This window comes from Liolophura sinensis, chromosome 10 (genome assembly GCF_032854445.1).
Source record: "Liolophura sinensis isolate JHLJ2023 chromosome 10, CUHK_Ljap_v2, whole genome shotgun sequence".
In the NCBI taxonomy this organism is placed as follows: domain Eukaryota; kingdom Metazoa; phylum Mollusca; class Polyplacophora; order Chitonida; family Chitonidae; genus Liolophura; species Liolophura sinensis.
Genome location: NC_088304.1, coordinates 11,411,824 through 11,432,310, shown reverse-complemented (window position 1 = coordinate 11,432,310; position 20,487 = coordinate 11,411,824). Strand labels below are relative to the sequence as shown.

Here is a 20,487-nt window from a genome sequence, read left to right as displayed (position 1 = left end):
CACAATGACACTACAGTATGTAATACAATACAATACCAGTTCTAAGTACATCTGGCTACATGGAGAACAGAACTATCCTTCAACTGTGAGGAGATAATCATAAGCGCATGTACAGGCTATATAGTAATTAGCATCAACAGATAAGGCGTATGGGATGGCTGGTTGATAGGCATCAATATATTATCTATATACAGGCATCAATGTGTGGGATGGTTGGTTGATGAGCATCAATACATAAGGGGTGTGGGATGGTTGGTTGATAGGCATCACTACATAAGGGGTGTGGGATGGTTGGTTGATAGGCATCAATACATAAGGGGTGTGGGATGGTTGGGTGGTGAGCATCAATACATAAGGGGTGTGGGATGGTTGGTTGAAAGGCATCAATACATAAGGGGTGTGGGATGGTTGGTTGATAGGCATCAATACATAAGGGGTGTGGGATGGTTGGTTGATAAGCATCAATACATAAGGGTTGTGGGATGGTTGGGTGGTGAGCATCAATACATAAGGGGTGTGGGATGGTTGCTTGATAGGCATCAATACATAAGGGGTGTGGGAGAGTTGGTTGATAGGCATCAATACATAAGGGGTGTGGGATGGTTGGGTGGTGAGCATCAATACATAAGGGGTGTGGGATGGTTGGTTGAAAGGCATCAATACATAAGGGGTGTGGGATGGTTGGTTGATGAGCATCAATACATAAGGGGTGTGGGATGGTTGGTTGATAGGCATCAATACATAAGGGGTGTGGGATGGTTGGTTGATAGGCATCAATACATAAGGGGTGTGGGATGGTTGGTTGATGAGCATCAATACATAAGGGGTGTGGGATGGTTGGTTGATAGGCATCAATACATAAGGGGTGTGGGATGGTTGGTTGATAAGCATCAATACATAAGGGTTGTGGGATGGTTGGGTGGTGAGCATCAATACATAAGGGGTGTGGGATGGTTGCTTGATAGGCATCAATACATAAGGGGTGTGGGAGAGTTGGTTGATAGGCATCAATACATAAGGGGTGTGGGATGGTTGGGTGGTGAGCATCAATACATAAGGGGTGTGGGATGGTTGGTTGAAAGGCATCAATACATAAGGGGTGTGGGATGGTTGGTTGATGAGCATCAATACATAAGGGGTGTGGGATGGTTGGTTGATAGGCATCAATACATAAGGGGTGTGGGATGGTTGCTTGATAGGCATTACTACAAAAGGGGTGTGGGATGGTTGGTTGATAGGCATCAATACATAAGGGGTGTGGGATGGTTGGTTGATGAGCATCAATACATAAGGGGTGTGGGATGGTTGGTTGATAGGCATCAATACATAAGGGGTGTGGGATGGTTGGTTGATAGGCATCAATACATAAGGGGTGTGGGATGGTTGGTTGATAGGCATCAATACATAAGGGGTGTGGGATGGTTGGTTGATAGGCATCAATACATAAGGGGTGTGGGATGGTTGGGTGGTGAGCATCAATACATAAGGGGTGTGGGATGGTTTGTTGATAGGCATCAATACATAAGGGGTGTGGGATGGTTGCTTGATGAGCATCAATACTTTAGGGGTGTGGGATGGTTGGGTGGTGAGCCTCAATACATAAGGGGTGTGGGATGGTTGGATGGTGAGCCTCAATACATAAGGGGTGTGGGATGGTTGGTTGATGAGCATCAATACATAAGGGGTGTGGGATGGTTGGTTGATAGGCATCAATACATAAGGGGTGTGGGATGGTTGCTTGATGAGCATCAATACATTAGGGGTGTAGGACGGTTGGTTGATGGGGCATGTATTCTCAGTGATAAGATAATGCTGCCAGCACCAAATGTATCCTGCACAGTTGCCTTGTCATGCTTAAAATACTTAAGTACTCTCTGGGGAAAAACCATCTTCTCAATGACCATCCAGACAAACTTAATTTGCAAAGAATGGCCAAGAACCATGCTCAGGGCCTAAATAAATGTAAGAATGGTGAAAATTCAATCTTAGCCACCAACTGAGCTTGAAGTAAAAGAAAAGAAAATACAGAAAAGTATTAGTATTAACAAGAAGACTATTAAAAACTATCAGAAAATACTTTTTTTTCCCAGAATGCAATGCAGTCTCCTAAAAATGTATGAATGGTAAAAAGGGCTTTATGGACTATATCGATAATGCATGTCCCAAATGATATCACTGAATTTTTTTGTACACCTTTATGTTCGGACATGAATAAAATTCTTGTGTTCTTCACTTTGTGTACTTTGTGATGTTTGCCTGTGCACGAAAAAAATGAATATGACACCAAAAAACTGTTTAGCTACAGCTAGAGAAGGACATATCACCTTAGCAATTATTAGCCACATACATTATCTATATGGTCCAACTAGCCAACTTGAATACAATAAAAGCATTTGATTGCATTTAATTTTGTGAAAAAGACAATCTACAGAATAAAGTGAATTAAGATATTTTCGGATAGTCATGAATGATCTTTCTACTCATTTTTCTTTACTTTTATGTCCTCTTTCTTTTATAATAAAGATCTGTCTCTAACGAAAATGTCAGATCATGTTTTCACGTACAAAAGTTGTAACGACAATATCCAGTATCTCAGGGTATAAACTCAAGGTCACAGGTTCACAGATATACCATAAACTGTTTTTGATGTCACAACTGGTTTCTGGGGCCCTAGGCCATGCGCTATTAGAAAGCCAACAAAGTATTATCTCTTGGGCAAATGTTTGTGGACGTCTGAATCAAACTCCTAAACAGACAACACCTTGTTTTTTGTTTTTAGAAGGAGATTTTAACTTCAAATAATCGTGACCTTCTAGAAGATCAGTCTGTGATGTACTGGTTTGTAGAATTGCTGCGCAAAAAGAACCCCTTGAAATCCATAAATACGAATCAATGCATGACGTCGAATCTGAAAGACATTTGATACAAGATGTATTTGTAGTAACTTCAAAATTCCATGATATATGTCTCTAACTATCAAAAAAGTATGTAAAAAGTTCGGCGTCTACTTGACAGGTATCTTGAGTTCTCATGTACCGGAATGTGCATTTTCTAGACTCATCATACTCACTCAACAATGTCTAGGACCATCCGAATATATCAATCAATTCTATACTCTGTCACAATAAATGAGCGATGTAATCCGTGTTGCTTAGTGCAAGCAAAATACCTTGGCAAACGGGTACAAAGTTTCAGTGATTGAAGTGGAGGTGTGTCTTCACTGATATTACATATACATAGCTACACACAGGCAGGTTGTCGACTACCGCGTCATCCATTACCAAGAAAATAAAAAACCACCTCAGCAATTCCTGGCATGATGCATGCATTGATTGCCCATAAATGAACAATAAATAGTCTCCACTCTTAAAACCCAATTTCTAACAAAAGATTTGGCCAATATTCAACTTCCTGATGAATTCAGGTACAGTAACTTTTAGAGCAACAACATGTTAAGCACTTATGATGTTACAGTGGTTTTCATTGGTCATTCAAGATTATGTTCATTAGCAATTTCTCTATAAGATTTGTGACCTCTTTCAACAAATGTAGTACATGTAGAGAGAAGGATAGGGGTCAGAAACGCCGTGTACTAACTGTTATCTTGTCAAAACTGCACTGTTTGCTGTAACTGATCTCCTTAAACATTTTATCTATACATCTACCATAATTCTTCGACCTTTTTGCATGTTTGCAAGGTGTTCATTCAAGCATATATTCTGAAGGCATTTTTCTGTGTTGGCTGATAACATTACACTTTTTTTGAAACTCTGACACTGGCCAATCAAACAAATGTCGTTCTGTCGCCAAAAATCAAATTAAAAATTGCATAAATTTCACTGAAGGCTGCTTTTTCATATGCAAAGAGGATGAGGAATAAGAATGCACTGTATACAAATACATGTATGTTTTTGAACCTTACACACAGGCAAGTTTATACATTATCATCAGTATGTGGTCTTACCAAAATTTTGTAAGAAACCCAACTGGATAAATTGCCGTCAACTACAAGGTGATTATTATCATTGTGAATACTTAACTATTACGAAAGCAACAACCATCTGCATGAAGCATATCATATATGACGTCATTTTATCTTTTGTCAATTTTCTGAACTTGTATGTTCTAAATAAATGCTACCAGTACAAAAGTCATCTGTTTCAGTTTTATGGAGAAAGTGACAGTTTATTAAGTTATTACATGGTCTCATAGGCTATATAAAGTTACTGGTCAAAAGCTATAAAGTTACTGGTAAATAAATCATCAACAAATGTTACTTGTGCATGTAATGTGCCCCCTGTTGCAGGACGTAATTCCACCACTCTTTTATCTAGTGCTGCTTAACTCAGACGCCTCACCAAGGCAAGTAAGGCGTCCCGCTCGAGCCATTATACTGATACAGGTCAACCAGTTTTTGCACTATCCCCTTCATGCTGAACGTCAAGCGAGGAAGTTACAACTTCCCCTTTTAAGGTCTTAGGTGTGATTCAACACTGGATCTAAAGGTTACCGAAACGGGACGCTCTTCCAACTGTGCGACTGTACATGAAGTTAAATGTACTGGCTGACTGAACAGACTCTAAAGACACTAGTGAATAACACACTGTTGAGTTAATATATGTACCATATTTCACCTAAAGTCTGGTTCAATAAGATGCTCTTTCAGGAGCATAAAAAGGCCTTGAAGTGATATTTTTCGTGCCAAACACTTATGTTTTTTTTGATACGAAATTAAATTTAAATTCATGAAGAACTCTTAATTAAATGTCCGTATAAGGTAAATCAATCAATCAAAATCAAGAAAAAGTTGTGACATGTAAGATGAAATTCACTACATGTTAACACATACTGTTAAATTACTAATGAACAGATTCTTAAAGGTGCATAAAAATGACATGAAGTTCAGACAAAAGAGTACGAAAAGTTATTCATAAATGTGGTCTTCAATATTTTTTTCCGATTTTTTGCTTGAGGTGGGTATTTGGGAGCACCTTTTGGTTTTATAGTCTTTGTTTAATAATTCATAAATGAGGATGTAACACAGGTTTAATAAATATTTTTGCACCAGAATTTGATCTTTTCATTTAACAAATGGATTAAACCTAATAATTTTAATATGTTTACAAATATTATCACAATTCAGATTAAATGCATATGTTTCGATATAAACAACAAATTTACATTCAAATAAATTTATCAGACAAGCATCACATCCTTATTAGAATATTATTATGCAACAACAATAAATACCCAAAGTTGGCCACAAATACCCATCATACAAAAATATTTTCAAATACCCTTTTCTCTTGAAAAAAAAAAATTCCAAAAAAATATTAAAGATCACATTTGCAAATAAGTTTTGATGCTCTTTTATTTGAATTTGGCATCATTTTATGTTTTCTTCTCAAAATTCCTGATCAACTGTTGTCATGTACATATCCATATCCATGGAAGGACATATCCATGGAAGGACATCCATGGAAGGACATATCCATGGAAGGACATATCCATGGAAGGACATCCATGGAAGGACATATCCATGGAAGGACATACACTCCAAGACAACCATTATTAATTCAGTTCCTATGCGCCTAATCACATGCAAACATCCAGCTTGCTCAATGCCTTCCCTTGTGCATAACTTGTGGCATCTGCTAAGCTGCACACCATTTTCAACTTCATACATTCTAGTATTTTTTCAGGAGTGTTAAAAACCTTGTTCCTCAAGAGTTTCAAAGGCAAACAAAGTGCCAAAAAAAAAAAAAATCAATGTGCCTGTCCAACAGGAACCAAGCATTCCAATGCAAACACAGAGAGGTCGATATCCGCTGTGGTATTGAACTGTCCTTAGATGCATTTTGCCTTTAACATTGGTTTTTACAAGAGGATGCATGATAAAGCATAAATTTACAGTGAACAGAGAATTTAATCCCTGCTTTAAATTAATACATGTAGCATCATCATGTTGCAAATGTGACCTCAAAGAGTTACTCAAAGTGACACGGGGCCGCTGTGGCCCAGAAGCCTCTCACCAATGCAGTCGCTTTGAATTCAAGTCAAGCTGATGCTGGCTTCCTCTTCACAGTCATACGTGGGAAGGTCTGCAGCAACCTGCGGATGGTCGTGGGTTTCCCCCTGGCTCTGCTCGGTTTCCTCCCACCATAATGCTTGCTGCCATTGTATAAGTGAAATATTCTTGATTACTGCATAAAACACCAATCAAATGAATAAAAAAATTGAAGTGACACTTTACAAAATGCACAGAATCCATGAGAATGTATCTCAGTAATTCTGGATCAATGACATCAATAAAACCGCATTTTTTAAACTAATTCTGCATAATTAAATGATGGTCCTATGGGGGCATGTAACTGGCTTCCATATGTAAGCATTGACACAAAAAGTTACGACAAAACCCTCACTGAGCTAAACTGACAAGGGGTGGTGTTTCACCGATTATGTGTGACCATCTGCCAACTGTCACACTTTTGTCACGGCTCTGGATTTACTCTCTATGCTGTAAGTTATTACTTCGGCTATCACATAATACATGTAACTGCTACAATCACTGAGCACTTGAGCATCAAACTAGCAGAAACTGTGTAGGTTCTAATCTGGTACCTGCTAATTTGTGAATATTTTGGTATTATGTTCAAGTGTTATTCTCACGTCAGTTTATATCCTTGTTCGAGTCGTATTGATACAATGTGATGATGTTATTTGAAAAGGGATTAAATGCTCTATTCGCTGTAAATTTATTCAGAATGTTGGGTTATTAACATTAAAAGACAGGGAATCCTAGACATCTACCATTCTTCTCAGCAGATGACATCCCAGAATAATTAATGATGAGCAAAAACACAGAACACTGAGCAACAGTACCAGTAATTAAAACATTGAGCAGGTAGAACATTACGAGGATAGAACATCGACAGACTAGAACATTGATATAGAACATCTACTTGTATTTATGTATTTAATTTGTGTTTTACATTGTACTCAAGAATATTTCTTTTATACGACTGCAGCTAGCATTAAGGTGGGAGGAAGCGAGGGAAGTGGGGGTGTACCCACAACCGTCTGCAGGTTGCTGCCAGACCTTCCCACATATAGTCAGCATTAGGAAGTCAGCCTGAGCTGGACTTGAACTCAAAGCGACCGCAGTGGTGGGAGGCTCCTGTGCTATTTCGCCGTGTGAGCATGCTAACTACCTCGGTTAATAATCGACAAAATACTGGGTGAACTCGTGTCAGTGTAAAGTGTAATGTTTGCAGCTTGATGTTTTAGTGAAGCAGCATTATAGATCTTGGTACTTTTAATGCAAACGCACTCAAACCTAATGGTAATGTACACTGATATTATATTTTGTAGGGGCCTCCGTGGCTCAGCTGGTTAGCGCACTAGTGCAGAGTAATGACCCAGGAGCCTCTCACCAATGCTGTCGCTGTGAGTTCAAGTCCAGCTCATGCTGGCTTCCTTTCCGGCCATACACGGAAAGGTCTGGCAGCAACCTACAGATGGTTGTGGGTTTTCTCTGGCTCTGCCTCCTCCGGTTTCCTCCCACCATAATGCTGGCCGCCATCGTATAAGTGAAATATACTTGGGTACAGCGTAAAACACCAATCAAATAAATAAATAAATAAATAAATATTTTTTTAACAAGACAACAAGATTCTGTAATTTGATCCCACACAGGTTAACCAACACTTTCTTCTAACAAAGGTACTTGTACATACAGTGTATGTGAAGAGTCAAACAGCTGGAAATCTTCCATGTTTGTACTAGCAGTAATAAAACCTTGACTTCCAATGAAGTGCACAAAACCCAGTCTCAAAATTTAAACCCATGAAATCTGCTGAGTCATCCTGTGTGGCAAGAGGAGTGCAGACCTATAGATTAAGATTAACTCAGGGTGTCATAGAGGTTCTGTGGACTCCATTCTGAAGCCCAGTACTGCCAAATGAGTTTTTCATCCCAATATCCACTAGCTGTCAATCAAACGGCTGCAAAGTGATATGAATCAGACTGGTTTTGACAGTTACCGGTGAGCTTGCTCATACAGAAACCATCTTTTATGGTTGACCGGGGATACGGTCGCAGTCATTACTCACTGCAGAGACGTTCCATCAATTTGTTGGCTAGGATCCAGTCAATGTCTGGAACAGTTTTACACTATGCAGTCAGAACAACAACGATTTAGCTACTCAATTAATCTACCATCAGCAGCTATCCACTGATCCAAATGGAATCGCACAATATGGGGGATAGTGCTATACATTGTAGAGATCAAATTTTATGAGCAATTGTTAAAGTAATGGAATGCAATGAAAGTGTTCTTCTGGTAAAACCTCCATTTATTTATATGTACTCTCAACCCTCATTTATTTATTTATTCATTTATCTGAACATATTTTAACAATGCATATACATAAATTATATCACAGAAAGTAAAATACTGTATGAACAGATCAAACATGCATAAAATTGAACAAAATTATTAAGTAAAGCCCAAAACACATCAGGAAAGTTACATAAGAAACTTTTAGCAAATGTCCAGCAGAAAAAAAGACAGAGATATGCTTGTCGAAAGTGGTAAATTGTTGTGCTTTGAGATTTGAAAAGTGCATGTGTGGAGTAAATACAGCAAAAAAAAATAACCCCAATTTTTTTTCCTGTACTGTATTGTACTGTGGTACCTGAAATACACATGCTTCATACATGGCTTTAAGATTTATTTGTTTATTTGGTTGTTGTTTTACATCGTACTCAAGAATATTTCACTTATACGACGGCAGCGAGCATTATGGCGGGAGGAAATTGGGCAGAGCCCATGGGAAATCCACGCCATCCACACATTGCTGGCGGGCCTTCCACATACTGCTGGAGAGGAAGCCAGCATGAGATGAACTTGAACTCACAGCGACTGCATTGGCAAGAGGCTTCTGGGCCACAGAGGCCCCGTGTGACTTTAAGTAACTCTTTGAGGTCACATTTGCAACATGATGATGCTACATGTATTTATTTAAAACAGGGATTAAATTCTCTGTTCACTGTAAATTTATGCTTTATTATGCATCCTCTTGTAAAAACCAATGCATTGGGAGAGGCTCCTGGGTCACTGTGCTGCGCTAGCGCGCTAACCAACTCATGGCTTTGAGAGGTACAATTTAACCGAGTCTAATTACCATTCATCCACAATTCCATGCTGGGGGCCTGGAAAGTGGCTGAGGGGGTTAGCACGCCAGAGCTGCATAATGACCCAGTAGCCTCTCACCAATGTGGTCACTGTGAATTCAAGTCCAGCTCATGTTGGCATCCTTTACGGCTATACTTGGGAAGGCCTGGCAGCAACATGCAGATGGTCGTGGGATTCCCCTGAGCTCTTCCCACCAAAATGCTGGCTGCCCTTATATAGGTGAGACATTCCTGCGTTTGGCATTATACTCATGAACATTTCATTTATATTACGGCAGCTGTGCATAAAAACAAAAGGATAAAGAAATTCACATAATGATCAATTAAGCTATACTGACAATTATGACTACAAAAACATGCATCTATTTGCTTGAGTCTGTATTAGATTAAAACAGATCCTTCGGTTACATGTACTTGTTCAAGACAAATGATGACACCATTTGGCCTCGCAACATTATAAATATGGTAATGAGGTTAATTAGTGATGCTCTGTATCCGTGGATACGGGCATTTCCTGGACAGACCCCCATCAGCATCATTTAACGAGAAGCATCACTAGTTTTAGCAAATCAATTTCGGATGGTACTTCCTCCACAAGAAATATGTCAATCAATGAATACCTGGACGATCAGTCTTAGAACAGTATACAATAAAAATGCAACACAAATCAAAACCGAACTGATGGAAAATTAAGTCTGATTACAGTGATAATGTGCTGACAGCTCGGTACCACATTTCAGATATCAGACGAATTCACAACGATTTGGCTCCCACTTAGCTCCTGCGCCATGAAGTATTGAAGTATTCCAAAAGGCACAGCAGTTTTCTGTCTAACGTGACAGACCGCTATTAGCTTGTCAGACGGCAGAAGTCAAGCATGTATCGACTGTTTTCTGAGCTCAGGGTAAACCCAAGGAAGGAATATATCCCCATTCTCATGCATCTTATAAACCATAATAACACATTGAGGTCACTTGAGTGGCTGTCTCTCTACTTTCTATAAAGCTTTCAGCTAAAACATACATCATTATTCCCTAATAATATACGCCAGAATTGTCAAATTAAGGCAAACTTAAAATTCTTCACGTTTGTTTAATATGTATTTTCATATGATGCAATGTTTTTTAGAGAATAAATCTGTCAGACATTTGCAGAAATTATTCATGGCATGTCAAAAAGTCATTTTAGCTTTTACATGGACCCCGGCACTCATGTTATGAAAACAATTTTGATTATTTCTTCATCAATAAATAGAATAACAAATTAAATTACAAATTAAAGCAAAATTAAATTCATGTTATAAGCATGTTTACAATTATTTTTATAGAATAAATCTGCCTGCCATTTTCTGAAATACTTTATACAATACAAAACAGCTTTTTAATATTGACAAGAGCAGAGGTCCAAACAAATTCAGATGGCTTTAATTGTTCTTTTGGATTCAAAATTTATTTATTTATATATTTTTTTATTTATTTGATCGGAGTTTAATGTCATACTCAATTACACAAGAATATTTCACTCACACAACGGTGGTCAGGACATTATGGTGGGAAAAGACCGAGCAGAACATTATGGTGGGAGGAAACCGGGCAGAGAATTAGCCTCTTAAACAGGATGATAAAGTGAACAACACTAAATGTAGCGATGCAGTGGGGAAGTCTCCCCCTCCCACACCCTGCCCTCCTTCAACACCAACAAACTTCATGCAGGATATACATCGCCGTGAGGCAGACTGAAACAGTTTTTCCACAAGTTGAACTCAATTACACAAGAATATTTCACTTACACAACGGTGGTCAGCCTTATGGTGGGAGGAAATCATGCAGAGTCCAGGGAAAACGCACGACCATGAGCAGGTTGCTGCTCAAACCTTCCCATTTACATTTGTACAACTGGAAGCCAACATGAGCTGGACTTGAACTCAAAAACAACCTCATTAGTGAGAGGTTAATGAGCACAAGAAATAACATGCAATGAAGAACAGTGTTAGGGAGCACAGCCAAAATTCATGAGGCTTTCAATCCAAAATGGCTTGCGAGTGATTTTTGATTGCAACAGGAAATTTCAAACCATTCCCAATTAAATTTCACGTCTGCAATTTTAACGACCAGCACGCGATTGTTCTGGATTTAGTGAAATCCTATTTCAAACGAGACTTCAGTTCTGCAGTGTCGCGCAGTGATACATTCATTCACCTGTCTGAAAACCACACAACCCCGTTATTGGTATACACATGCACATAACAAATCCTGAAATACCAGCTCATCAAAGTAATCTTACGATGGGTATAAAGTTTAATAAAAATTGAAACACTAATACAGTGTGCATAAATTTGAAAAATATAATTCTCCACTGGCTGTAAGAATTACAAGAGAAAAGGAACCACATACATGTGTATTCAATTTTGTTAAGAAGGACTGCATAGGCTACTTGAATAGTTAGCTATATACGGTGTGCAAAATCGGCCCCGATAGCACAGTTAGTAGAGCGTCCGCTTCAGGAGCAGTAGATCCAGGGTCAATCTGGGCCGAGTCACACCTAAGACCTTAAAAAGAAGGAAGTTGTAACTTCCTCGCTTGGCATTCAGCATGAAGGGGATAGTGCAAAGACTGGTTGCCAGTATAATGGATCGGGTGGGGCGCCTTACTTGTGAAGCAGCACTAGATAAAAGAGCGGTGGAAATCCGCCCTGCAACAAGGAGGCACATTACACGCATTCTAAGGATTCCTTCGTCGTCAATGAGTTTAAAATTGTTAAGCACGATGTTAAATCCCCAAGCACTCACACACTCATTCATACATAGAAAAGTTCATCAGTGACTTGTCAGGTCAGTGGTTGAATTTCCTGTCCCGTTAAAAGTACGATGTTAAACCCCAATTCACTCACTCACTCACTATATATGTGTAAGCTCATTTACACTTACATATTTGATCAATGTTTTCATCAGATACATGTACTTGTGTATATGAAATCAGTTCATGGTCTTAAAGATCCTTGAAAATCTGGATAATTCCTGATTTAACACTACCGATTTTTTTTTTATACATGTCATATTCAGGAAGACAAAACCATCAACTTGGTCATTCACGTAATATAGTGTAGACAGCTATACTCAGTTATTCCATATGATTTAAGCACAACTGAGCGTACTAACATGTATCAAAATCTAAACACAAAAGAGTGTTTTTATCTCTAACTCTTTGGTAGAAATATGTTTTCACATAAAATTTCATGAAATTGAGAAATCACACAGATACAGTGTATGGTGCCATTGGTAGAATTACAGGTCATTTTCATATATTGTGTCTACAAGTAGTTGTACATAAAAAATGCCAGGAAAGAGAACAATCAATGGTCCATTTCCAAAAGTAAATGACCTAAATTTCGCACCCCTCATTTCCAACAGTAAATGACCTAAATTTCACGCCCCTCATTTCCAACAGTAAATGACCTAAATTTCGCTCTCCTTATTTCCTAAAGTAATTGACCTAAGTTTCATGCTCCTCATTTTCTACGGCAAATGGCATAAATTTTGCGCGCCTCATTTCCTCAAGTAAAATGATCTAAATTTCCCACTCCTTATTTCCAACCGTAAATGACCTAAATTTTGCACTCCTCATTTCGTAAAGTAAAGGACCTAAATTTTGCGCTCCTCATTTCCTCAAGTAAATGATCTAAATTTCCCACTCCCTTATTTCCAGCAGTAAATGACCTAAATTTTGCACTCCTCATTTCGTAAAGTAAAGGACCTAAATTTCACGCTCCTCATTTCCTCAAGTAAATGATCTAAATTTCCTGCTCCTCATTTTCTACAGTAAATGGCATAAATATTGCGCTCCTCATTACCAACCGTAAATGACCTAAATTTCGTGCTCCTCATTTCCTAAAGTAAATGACTTAAATTTCACGCTCCTCACTTCCTAAAGTAAATGACCTAAATTTCGTGCTCCTCATTTCCAACAGTAAATGACCTAAAATTTCCCACCAAAGGTATTTTTTCATTTATTTGACGGGTGTTTTATGCCATATTCAAGAATATTTCATTTATACAACAGCGGCCAGCATTATGGTGGGGGACACCAAGCTGCCCCTAAATGTCAAAAAATGTCATAAAATATTAATTTTTGATGCTGAAACTTATAAACATTTTCCTAGCTGAATATCGTCTTACTTTCCAAACAAACCTGTACTGGTATGTTTATATGAAGGAAGGGCAGAAAATGGCAAGCCTAAATATCTACCTTTTTATTTTCTCTAGTCCTGATGTTTTTACAATTTTCATTTTTTTTAAGGCTTTCTGATCATGTAAAAATATCTTCAACAGAAAAAGTTGTCAAGCAGAGTCAACGTTTTCCACAAATCAGATGATTTTCAAGTTTTATTACTTTTGTAACCTTCTCTGACACTGATAGAGAAGAATTTTATGCCTGCAAAACAACAATCATAAATTGGTGCGGCCTTACTGCAAAGTTTAAATAATCAATACCAAGTAATGGAATGCGATCACAGACAGCGTTTAGCCCATTACTGAAACTTCACACGTTAGCTTCGTTGGGCACTGTGATGATACCATTCCCAGCTGGATATACCCAGACCTGCCAGTGACTCAATTTACTGATCAGAGTTGTCTCCCTTACCTGGGTCCGGTGACTTCCTCCCTGATGTGAGGGTTAAGGTGTATGGTATCATGGATGATCTGATCCACGGTTTTGTTTGTGTGGGTCAGGTGACATGGAATCTGTTCCTCTGGCTGAAAATGAAGACAAACAGACATAATAAATTTAGGGATGTCAAATTTATGAGCACAGGAAACTGGTTTGATGCTGGAGTATATCGTTATGTTAAGCCAGATGATTTATTTATTTATTTGTTTGGTGTTTTACACCATATTCTAGAACATTTCACTCATACAACAGAGGCCAATACTATGATGTGAGAAAACTGGGCTCCCCCATGCACGACCGTACGTAGGTTGCTGCCAGCCCTTTGCTCATACACACATTTTGCTTGAAGCTGCAACACTCAGTGAATGTAGACTATACATACCTATCTGAATGAAAAGTCAGACATTTGCACGAGAAGAAAAATAAAGGTAAATGTTGTTTTTGGGATACAGTTTTCAGTGGTTTTTCGACTGATTCATACTTCGTTTTTTGATATTCACAATACCAGATGTTAGATTATGTACACCATAACCCCTTATAACAGCCATCCCTAGGAGAGTATTTCTGTACATTAACAAATTAAGTCAGCAATGTGCACGAAATTTGCATCACACATAGCCTGCAGTGTTAATCTTACCTTAATCAATACACGGTCGTTCATGAAGGAAAATGGCTGAGGCGGGATATCTCCACTGTCACTGGTCAGTCTGCTGAAGTCTATGGTTGCACCGTCTAACCTCGGAGGTGTTCCTGTCAACAAATCAGGGTAAGATAAAAATCACAACTGAAAGACGTCTCTTTAGGATGTGACATCCTTGCTTTATGAAACAGCTGTCAATCTTTTGATTTTAACATTGGGCGGTACATGCGCATTGGGTTTAATATCACACATTGTGAGTCATACAACAACACTAGGGTCTTTGGGTGGTAGAACATAGGAGGCTAATTAAACAGGATTAGATCAATCTTCAGAATACATTTCTTTGGACTCGTTAAGGTGTCAAATATTGCAAAAAATAATTATACTCTGCCAGCAGGTTATTGTTAGATATTTAGGAGCGTTTTCTGGAATGGAGTACATTCCTGGATAAGAAAGTACGAGGTGCAATGCAAACTTTGTTATCCAGGAATACACAGTTACAAAGTTTTTCTCCCACTTAGACAGTTGCATTAGTGTTATACGATGTATAAATGATTTCTGTGATTAGCGTTGGAAGGGAGTGGGGATACGAAGGGCACACAAAGCACAGGAGCTAAGTTTTAGTTGATTCTTAATGTATGGCGACATGTATAGAGAAATTTAGTAAAGTACGACAGCCGTTTTTACTTTTAGGGAGAAATTACACTTTCTGAATAGAGTGACATCACAACAAGCATTTAAACATTGTTCATCTCTTTATTTACATGAGTGTTCTCAAGAATATTTCACTTATACAATGACAGCCAGCATTATGGTGTTGGTGCCCTGGGGGATGGTAGATGAATATTGAATATGCCCTCTTATTAAAGCGGGGGGGGGGGGGGGGGCCTCCATGGCTCAGTTGGTTAGCGCGCTAGAGCAGCATAAGGACCCAGGAGCCTCTCACGGTCGCTGTGAGTTCAAGTCCAGCTGACACTGGCTTCCTCTCCGGTTGTACATGGGAAAGTCTGCCAGCAACCTGCGGATGGTTGTGGGTTTCCCCTGGGGCTCTGCCCGGTTTCCTCCCACCATAAAGCTGGCCCTCGTCGTATAAGTGAAATATTCTTGAGTACAGCGTAAGACACCAATCAAATAAATAAATAAATAAATAAATATTAAAGCAGGGTCTGATCTGGAAGGACGTTTTAGTATGTCAAAACAGAAACTTCATAACAATGAAAAGCAGAAAAAAGACAAATGTGGATGCATACCTGTTTTCAGTCGACCCATTTTAAACCCTGCATTCTCCAGGGTTTTAGCAAGACCAACAGACGGCCCATCCCCCATCCTTCCAGACGGATACCTCTTTAACCCAATATTGATACAACCTCGCAAAAATGTTCCAGTTGTCAACACCACAGTTTTTCCTCTGAGGTGATCACCGTTTTCTGTGAAAAGAACAGTACTTTTAACAGTATGTTATGAATAGTTTTCTCCATTTCATAATGAATATCTAAAGTATTTTTAATATGAAGACACAATTCCCCCAAGTAGCTTGAAACATCCTTACAGCTTGCAGTGAATACTTTCAGATTTATGCGATGTGCATGTAAGCAATTGCTGGTCCCCAGAGTAATTAATTTCTACCTGGCCAAATGCAAATGATTTTCTTAATATTTTTAAGTCATTATTAAATTTATTGGAATAACAATTTTCAGTCCTAATTTGAAAATATGTGAATGTAAGTTGTACAGGAGACTGCAGGTCTGGAAACCTTCAATTACGGATTTCACTTCTATTTCAACTGTTTAAACAGGGCATATTATAAATCTTCAAACTTTTCAACCTCTGAAACCCTTTTTTCAGTGGAACTTAAACATACAATTATTATGAAAATGATGCTGTTATGAAAATGATGCTGTTATGAAAATGATATATATATGTATATATATATGTATATATATATATATATATATATATATATATATATATATATATATATATATATATATATATCTGTATATATCTGTATATATTTATCTATATATTTCAAAACAATGGTTGCAGAGGCAGTTGAAAAGATTGAAGAATACACTAGACATGAGATGTGGAGATCTAAATTTTGTTTTCGCCATGCTAGGGTAATCACACGATCCCCAACTTCTGGGCCATGATACAAAATATACTTACCCGTGATGACACCATTACACTGTAGTCTGGCCGTATCATTAGTAGGGTGAGCCATCTCAGTAATAATGAGGTCCTCAACAGGGGAGGCAATCAGTGTCAGATTTGGTGTGTTTTTCACCTCGGTTTGGATATGACTTCTGTACAAATCCCTGTCAATCTGTGCACGAGGTCCCTGAGGATAACACAAAAATCCGCTGTGATTAAAGGATTATTTGCAAATCTATTTCTTTCTAATTTCTTAACATGCAGTTTAGGATGTGTCCTAATACAAAGGTATTAAAAAAGTACTTCATGCATAACTGTCTTCTTGAGGCATAAAAACGATATTTAACTACTGTAACTCTTCAACCTTTTCGCATGTTTGCAAGGTGTTTATTCAAGCATGTTCTGAAGTCATTTGTCTGTGTAGACTGATAAAATTACACTTTTTGTGAAGCCCAAAACTGGCCAATCCAAGAAACATAGTTCTGTCACCAAAATCAAATTAAAAACGTGCATACTGAAAGTTGCTCTTTCAAATGCGAAAAGGTTGTGGAATTACGGTTATGTTTTCCTAATAATGAGTTTATTTGATTTCCAGAAAATCAAAATAATTCTGAACAAGCTTGCCCATTCAAATAACTATAGATCACTTTCTTAGATTATCTCTTACGTTAGTCCGGCAGCATGTGCCATTACAATGGCATTTTGTCTTCATCACCTGTCAAATCACAGTGACGAATGAACAATAAAATTAAACACTTTAAAGACTTTGTTGTCAGTTAAAAAAAAATTGCTAGCCCATGAGGAAAACTTTCAGGTGCATTTAACTTGACCACATGTATTGTCAAATACTCGGGGCAAGCTGGCAAGTAGGCAAGTTATGGCACTGCATGCACTGCAAATTACCTCAAGTACAATACCCCAACTCCTCAACCGTTTCGCATATGCAATTTTCAGTGCAATTTATGCACATTTTTAATTTGATTTTTTAAGTTAAAGGTCAATGGTTTATGCTGGGCACTCCACCCATAAAACTGACCTCCATCGTACACATCAAAAATTCTTGACTGTGGCCTTAAGCCATGAATAAATAAATTAAAGGCTACAAATACATGTATCTAACACCCCCGATTTCCACCACACAGTTATATTTCTGACTTACCCAGACTGCTGGTCCTTTTCGACGATTCAAAATTTTAAACTGAATACCAGCCTTATCTGAAATGGGATACAATGGTCAGTCAACACTAGATTGTCTCTGCAGGTTTATATTTTATATACTCCTTCCTGTTAGGAAAGAAATAATTAGCAATTACTGTGAGGCCTCTAAATTAACTCTCGTCTTAAAGAAGTTGTACAATATTAATAACAAAACAATTACAAATGGCATCCAATTAGTATACAGAGATACTTTCTGTCAAATCGAGGCAAATTCCAACTTAGTACATGACAAAGTAAATTCCAATATTAAGTGATCTTCAAAACACTTATTTGTCTAAAGTATATTGCACTTTTGCTTTTCTTTGAATATCGGTAAAGACTGACAACATGACAAACATTTTTAGGTAAGAATATATACATGCATGCATGCCTGAGTCTATGCCATACGGTACTTAACACTTTTTCAGTCACGTGACCACAAAGAGTCATCAGATGTGTGTATGTATACTGTGTCTTTGCGTGCCAGGGCAAGTCCATGCCACTAAAGCATCATGGCCAAGATAGCAAACAGGACACCCCCCCTCCCCCCCCCCACCACCTAGTCACATTATACAGACACCTAACCTATCAGTGCTGAGCACCAAGCAAGGCAACAACAAGTATCACTTTTAAAAGTTTTTGGTATGACCCAACCCAGGTTTGATCCCAGCCCACTCTAATCATTAAGCCACCAAAGCAGACTTTTGTGATAAAACTGGGTGATCTAAATTTGGTATGTCTTTATATATTAAGAAATTATTCAAAGATTAGAATGTACTTACCACAGATCCTGGCACAAATGCCATCCAGGGCGTCTATCTCCTTCAGGAGATGACCTTTCCCTATGCCTCCAAATGACGGGTTACACGACATCTCACCTGAAAATATTTATTTATTTGATCAGTCTTTTACACCATACTCAAGAATAATTCATTTATACAACAGTGACCAGCATTATGGTGGGAGGAAACTGGGCAGAGCCTGGGGCGGTTGGGGGGAAGCTTGAACTCATGACCATTTGCAGGTTGCTGGCAGAATGTCATACATAATTGCATTTGTGAGAGGCTGATGAGGTCACTGCTCCATCCCATGGTGGCATACTAACAACCTCGGGTACGTGGGAAGCTCTACCAGCAACCTGCAGATGGTCGTGGATTTCCACCAGGCTCTGCTCGGTTTCCACCCACCATAATGCTGGCCGCCGTCGTATAAGTGAAATACTCTTGAGTACTCTTGCGTAAAATACCAATCAAATCAAATCAAAAACAACCTCAGCCACAGAAGCCCCCCAAATTTTAATGAAGTACTATGGCTTTCATGACCTATAGCAATGTGAGAAATGGCAGTTGTGGTGGAGTGAGATGAATTACCTGGGTTCTTTATTTATTTATTTGATTGGTTCTATCGTTTGATGTAATACTCCAACATTTTGGACTTACATGACAGTGGTCATTTTCATGGTTGAAGAAAACCAGAGTAAACGGGTTAAATCACCAATCTATTCACAAGTACATATACTAACAGACTTCCCTGCATGTGAAAAATGGATATGCACAAAATATTGCTGGAGGAAACCAGAGCGCCTGGGTTAAACCACCAGCCTACTGGCAATCAAGTTACTGACTTTCCTACATGTGAGAAACAGATACATGTAACCACAAAATATTAGTGGCAGACAAGTGGTCTTCAATGAATGTTAGACTGCGCAAAGGGCCACACGAGCGCCGTTGAGTCTCCAAGAGCCCTCAGGCAGTTGGAGTCATGGAATCTACAAACTCTATGTCCAAGACTGGATTTGAGCCTGCCTCTCATGTATTCTAGTGGTTGAAAGCAAGTATCTTTAACCACAAGACACAAGTTCGTGCTAAGGATATATAAAATGCTTATGATGACAGGCTATTATTGCTAGTTATTTATTTGTTGGGTGTTGTACACAGTACTCACATTTCACTTATCATTACTGTGGAACGAAACTGGGCAGAGCCTGGGGGAAGACCAAGACTATCCACAGGTTGCTGAAAGACCTTCCCACTGACGAATGGAGAGGAAGCTCTATAATTGCTAAGAATGATGGCTAGAAATGTCATGTTTGATTAGTTACCTATTGTTTCCAACTTATGTGTGATGAGGAGTGTCCTTGACCCCATTCTAGCCGAGGCACAGGCCGCCTCAGTCCCTGCATGACCTCCACCCACGATGATGACATCATATGGTGGCTCCTGGCCAGTGTCAGCACCGGTGCGGACTCCTCGGCATCGCCTTCTCCACACAGAACTTCCCTTCACCACAGCACGACGCATGGCACCAAAAAGACAACCTGTAATGATAAGGTCAGTACAGGAATATACGGTCTTTACGGTGCAGAGGGAAGCATGATGTTCCAATGCTGCATCTAGGCACCTTATCCATATTTGCCACATGTGAGGGCTCTTACCTGAATGAAAACAACCCACAATTTATGGCACGGATCCTCCAGGCAAATTAAATTAAGTTCTAGCTTTTAATTTAAGTATATAGTTCCAAGTCCACCACTTAATTCTTTCGTACTTTGTTCTAATTTTTCTCTTTCTTATAATGATCCGTGATCGTCATGAACAGACACTGTAAACGTGCACACTTTATCTCTAATCTCTA

General features: G+C 38.7%; 1 protein-coding gene across 1 annotated transcript in view; it reads right to left on the bottom strand.

Annotated features, from left to right (window-relative positions):
- The window catches only part of LOC135476649 (protein MTO1 homolog, mitochondrial-like), a 62,111-nt gene extending 41,639 nt beyond the window's left edge, over positions 1 to 20,472 (bottom strand). The window contains exons 1-8 of the mRNA XM_064756748.1: positions 20,288 to 20,472; positions 19,955 to 20,170; positions 18,636 to 18,731; positions 17,816 to 17,871; positions 16,672 to 16,843; positions 15,753 to 15,929; positions 14,500 to 14,612; positions 13,836 to 13,948 (exon numbers count right to left, since the gene is read on the bottom strand). Coding sequence (XP_064612818.1) covers positions 13,836 to 13,948; positions 14,500 to 14,612; positions 15,753 to 15,929; positions 16,672 to 16,843; positions 17,816 to 17,871; positions 18,636 to 18,731; positions 19,955 to 20,153 — 926 coding nt within the window. The 5' untranslated portion in view covers positions 20,154 to 20,170; positions 20,288 to 20,472. The remainder of the gene's footprint in view (positions 1 to 13,835; positions 13,949 to 14,499; positions 14,613 to 15,752; positions 15,930 to 16,671; positions 16,844 to 17,815; positions 17,872 to 18,635; positions 18,732 to 19,954; positions 20,171 to 20,287) is intronic.
- Between the last annotated feature and the right edge of the window lie 15 nt (positions 20,473 to 20,487).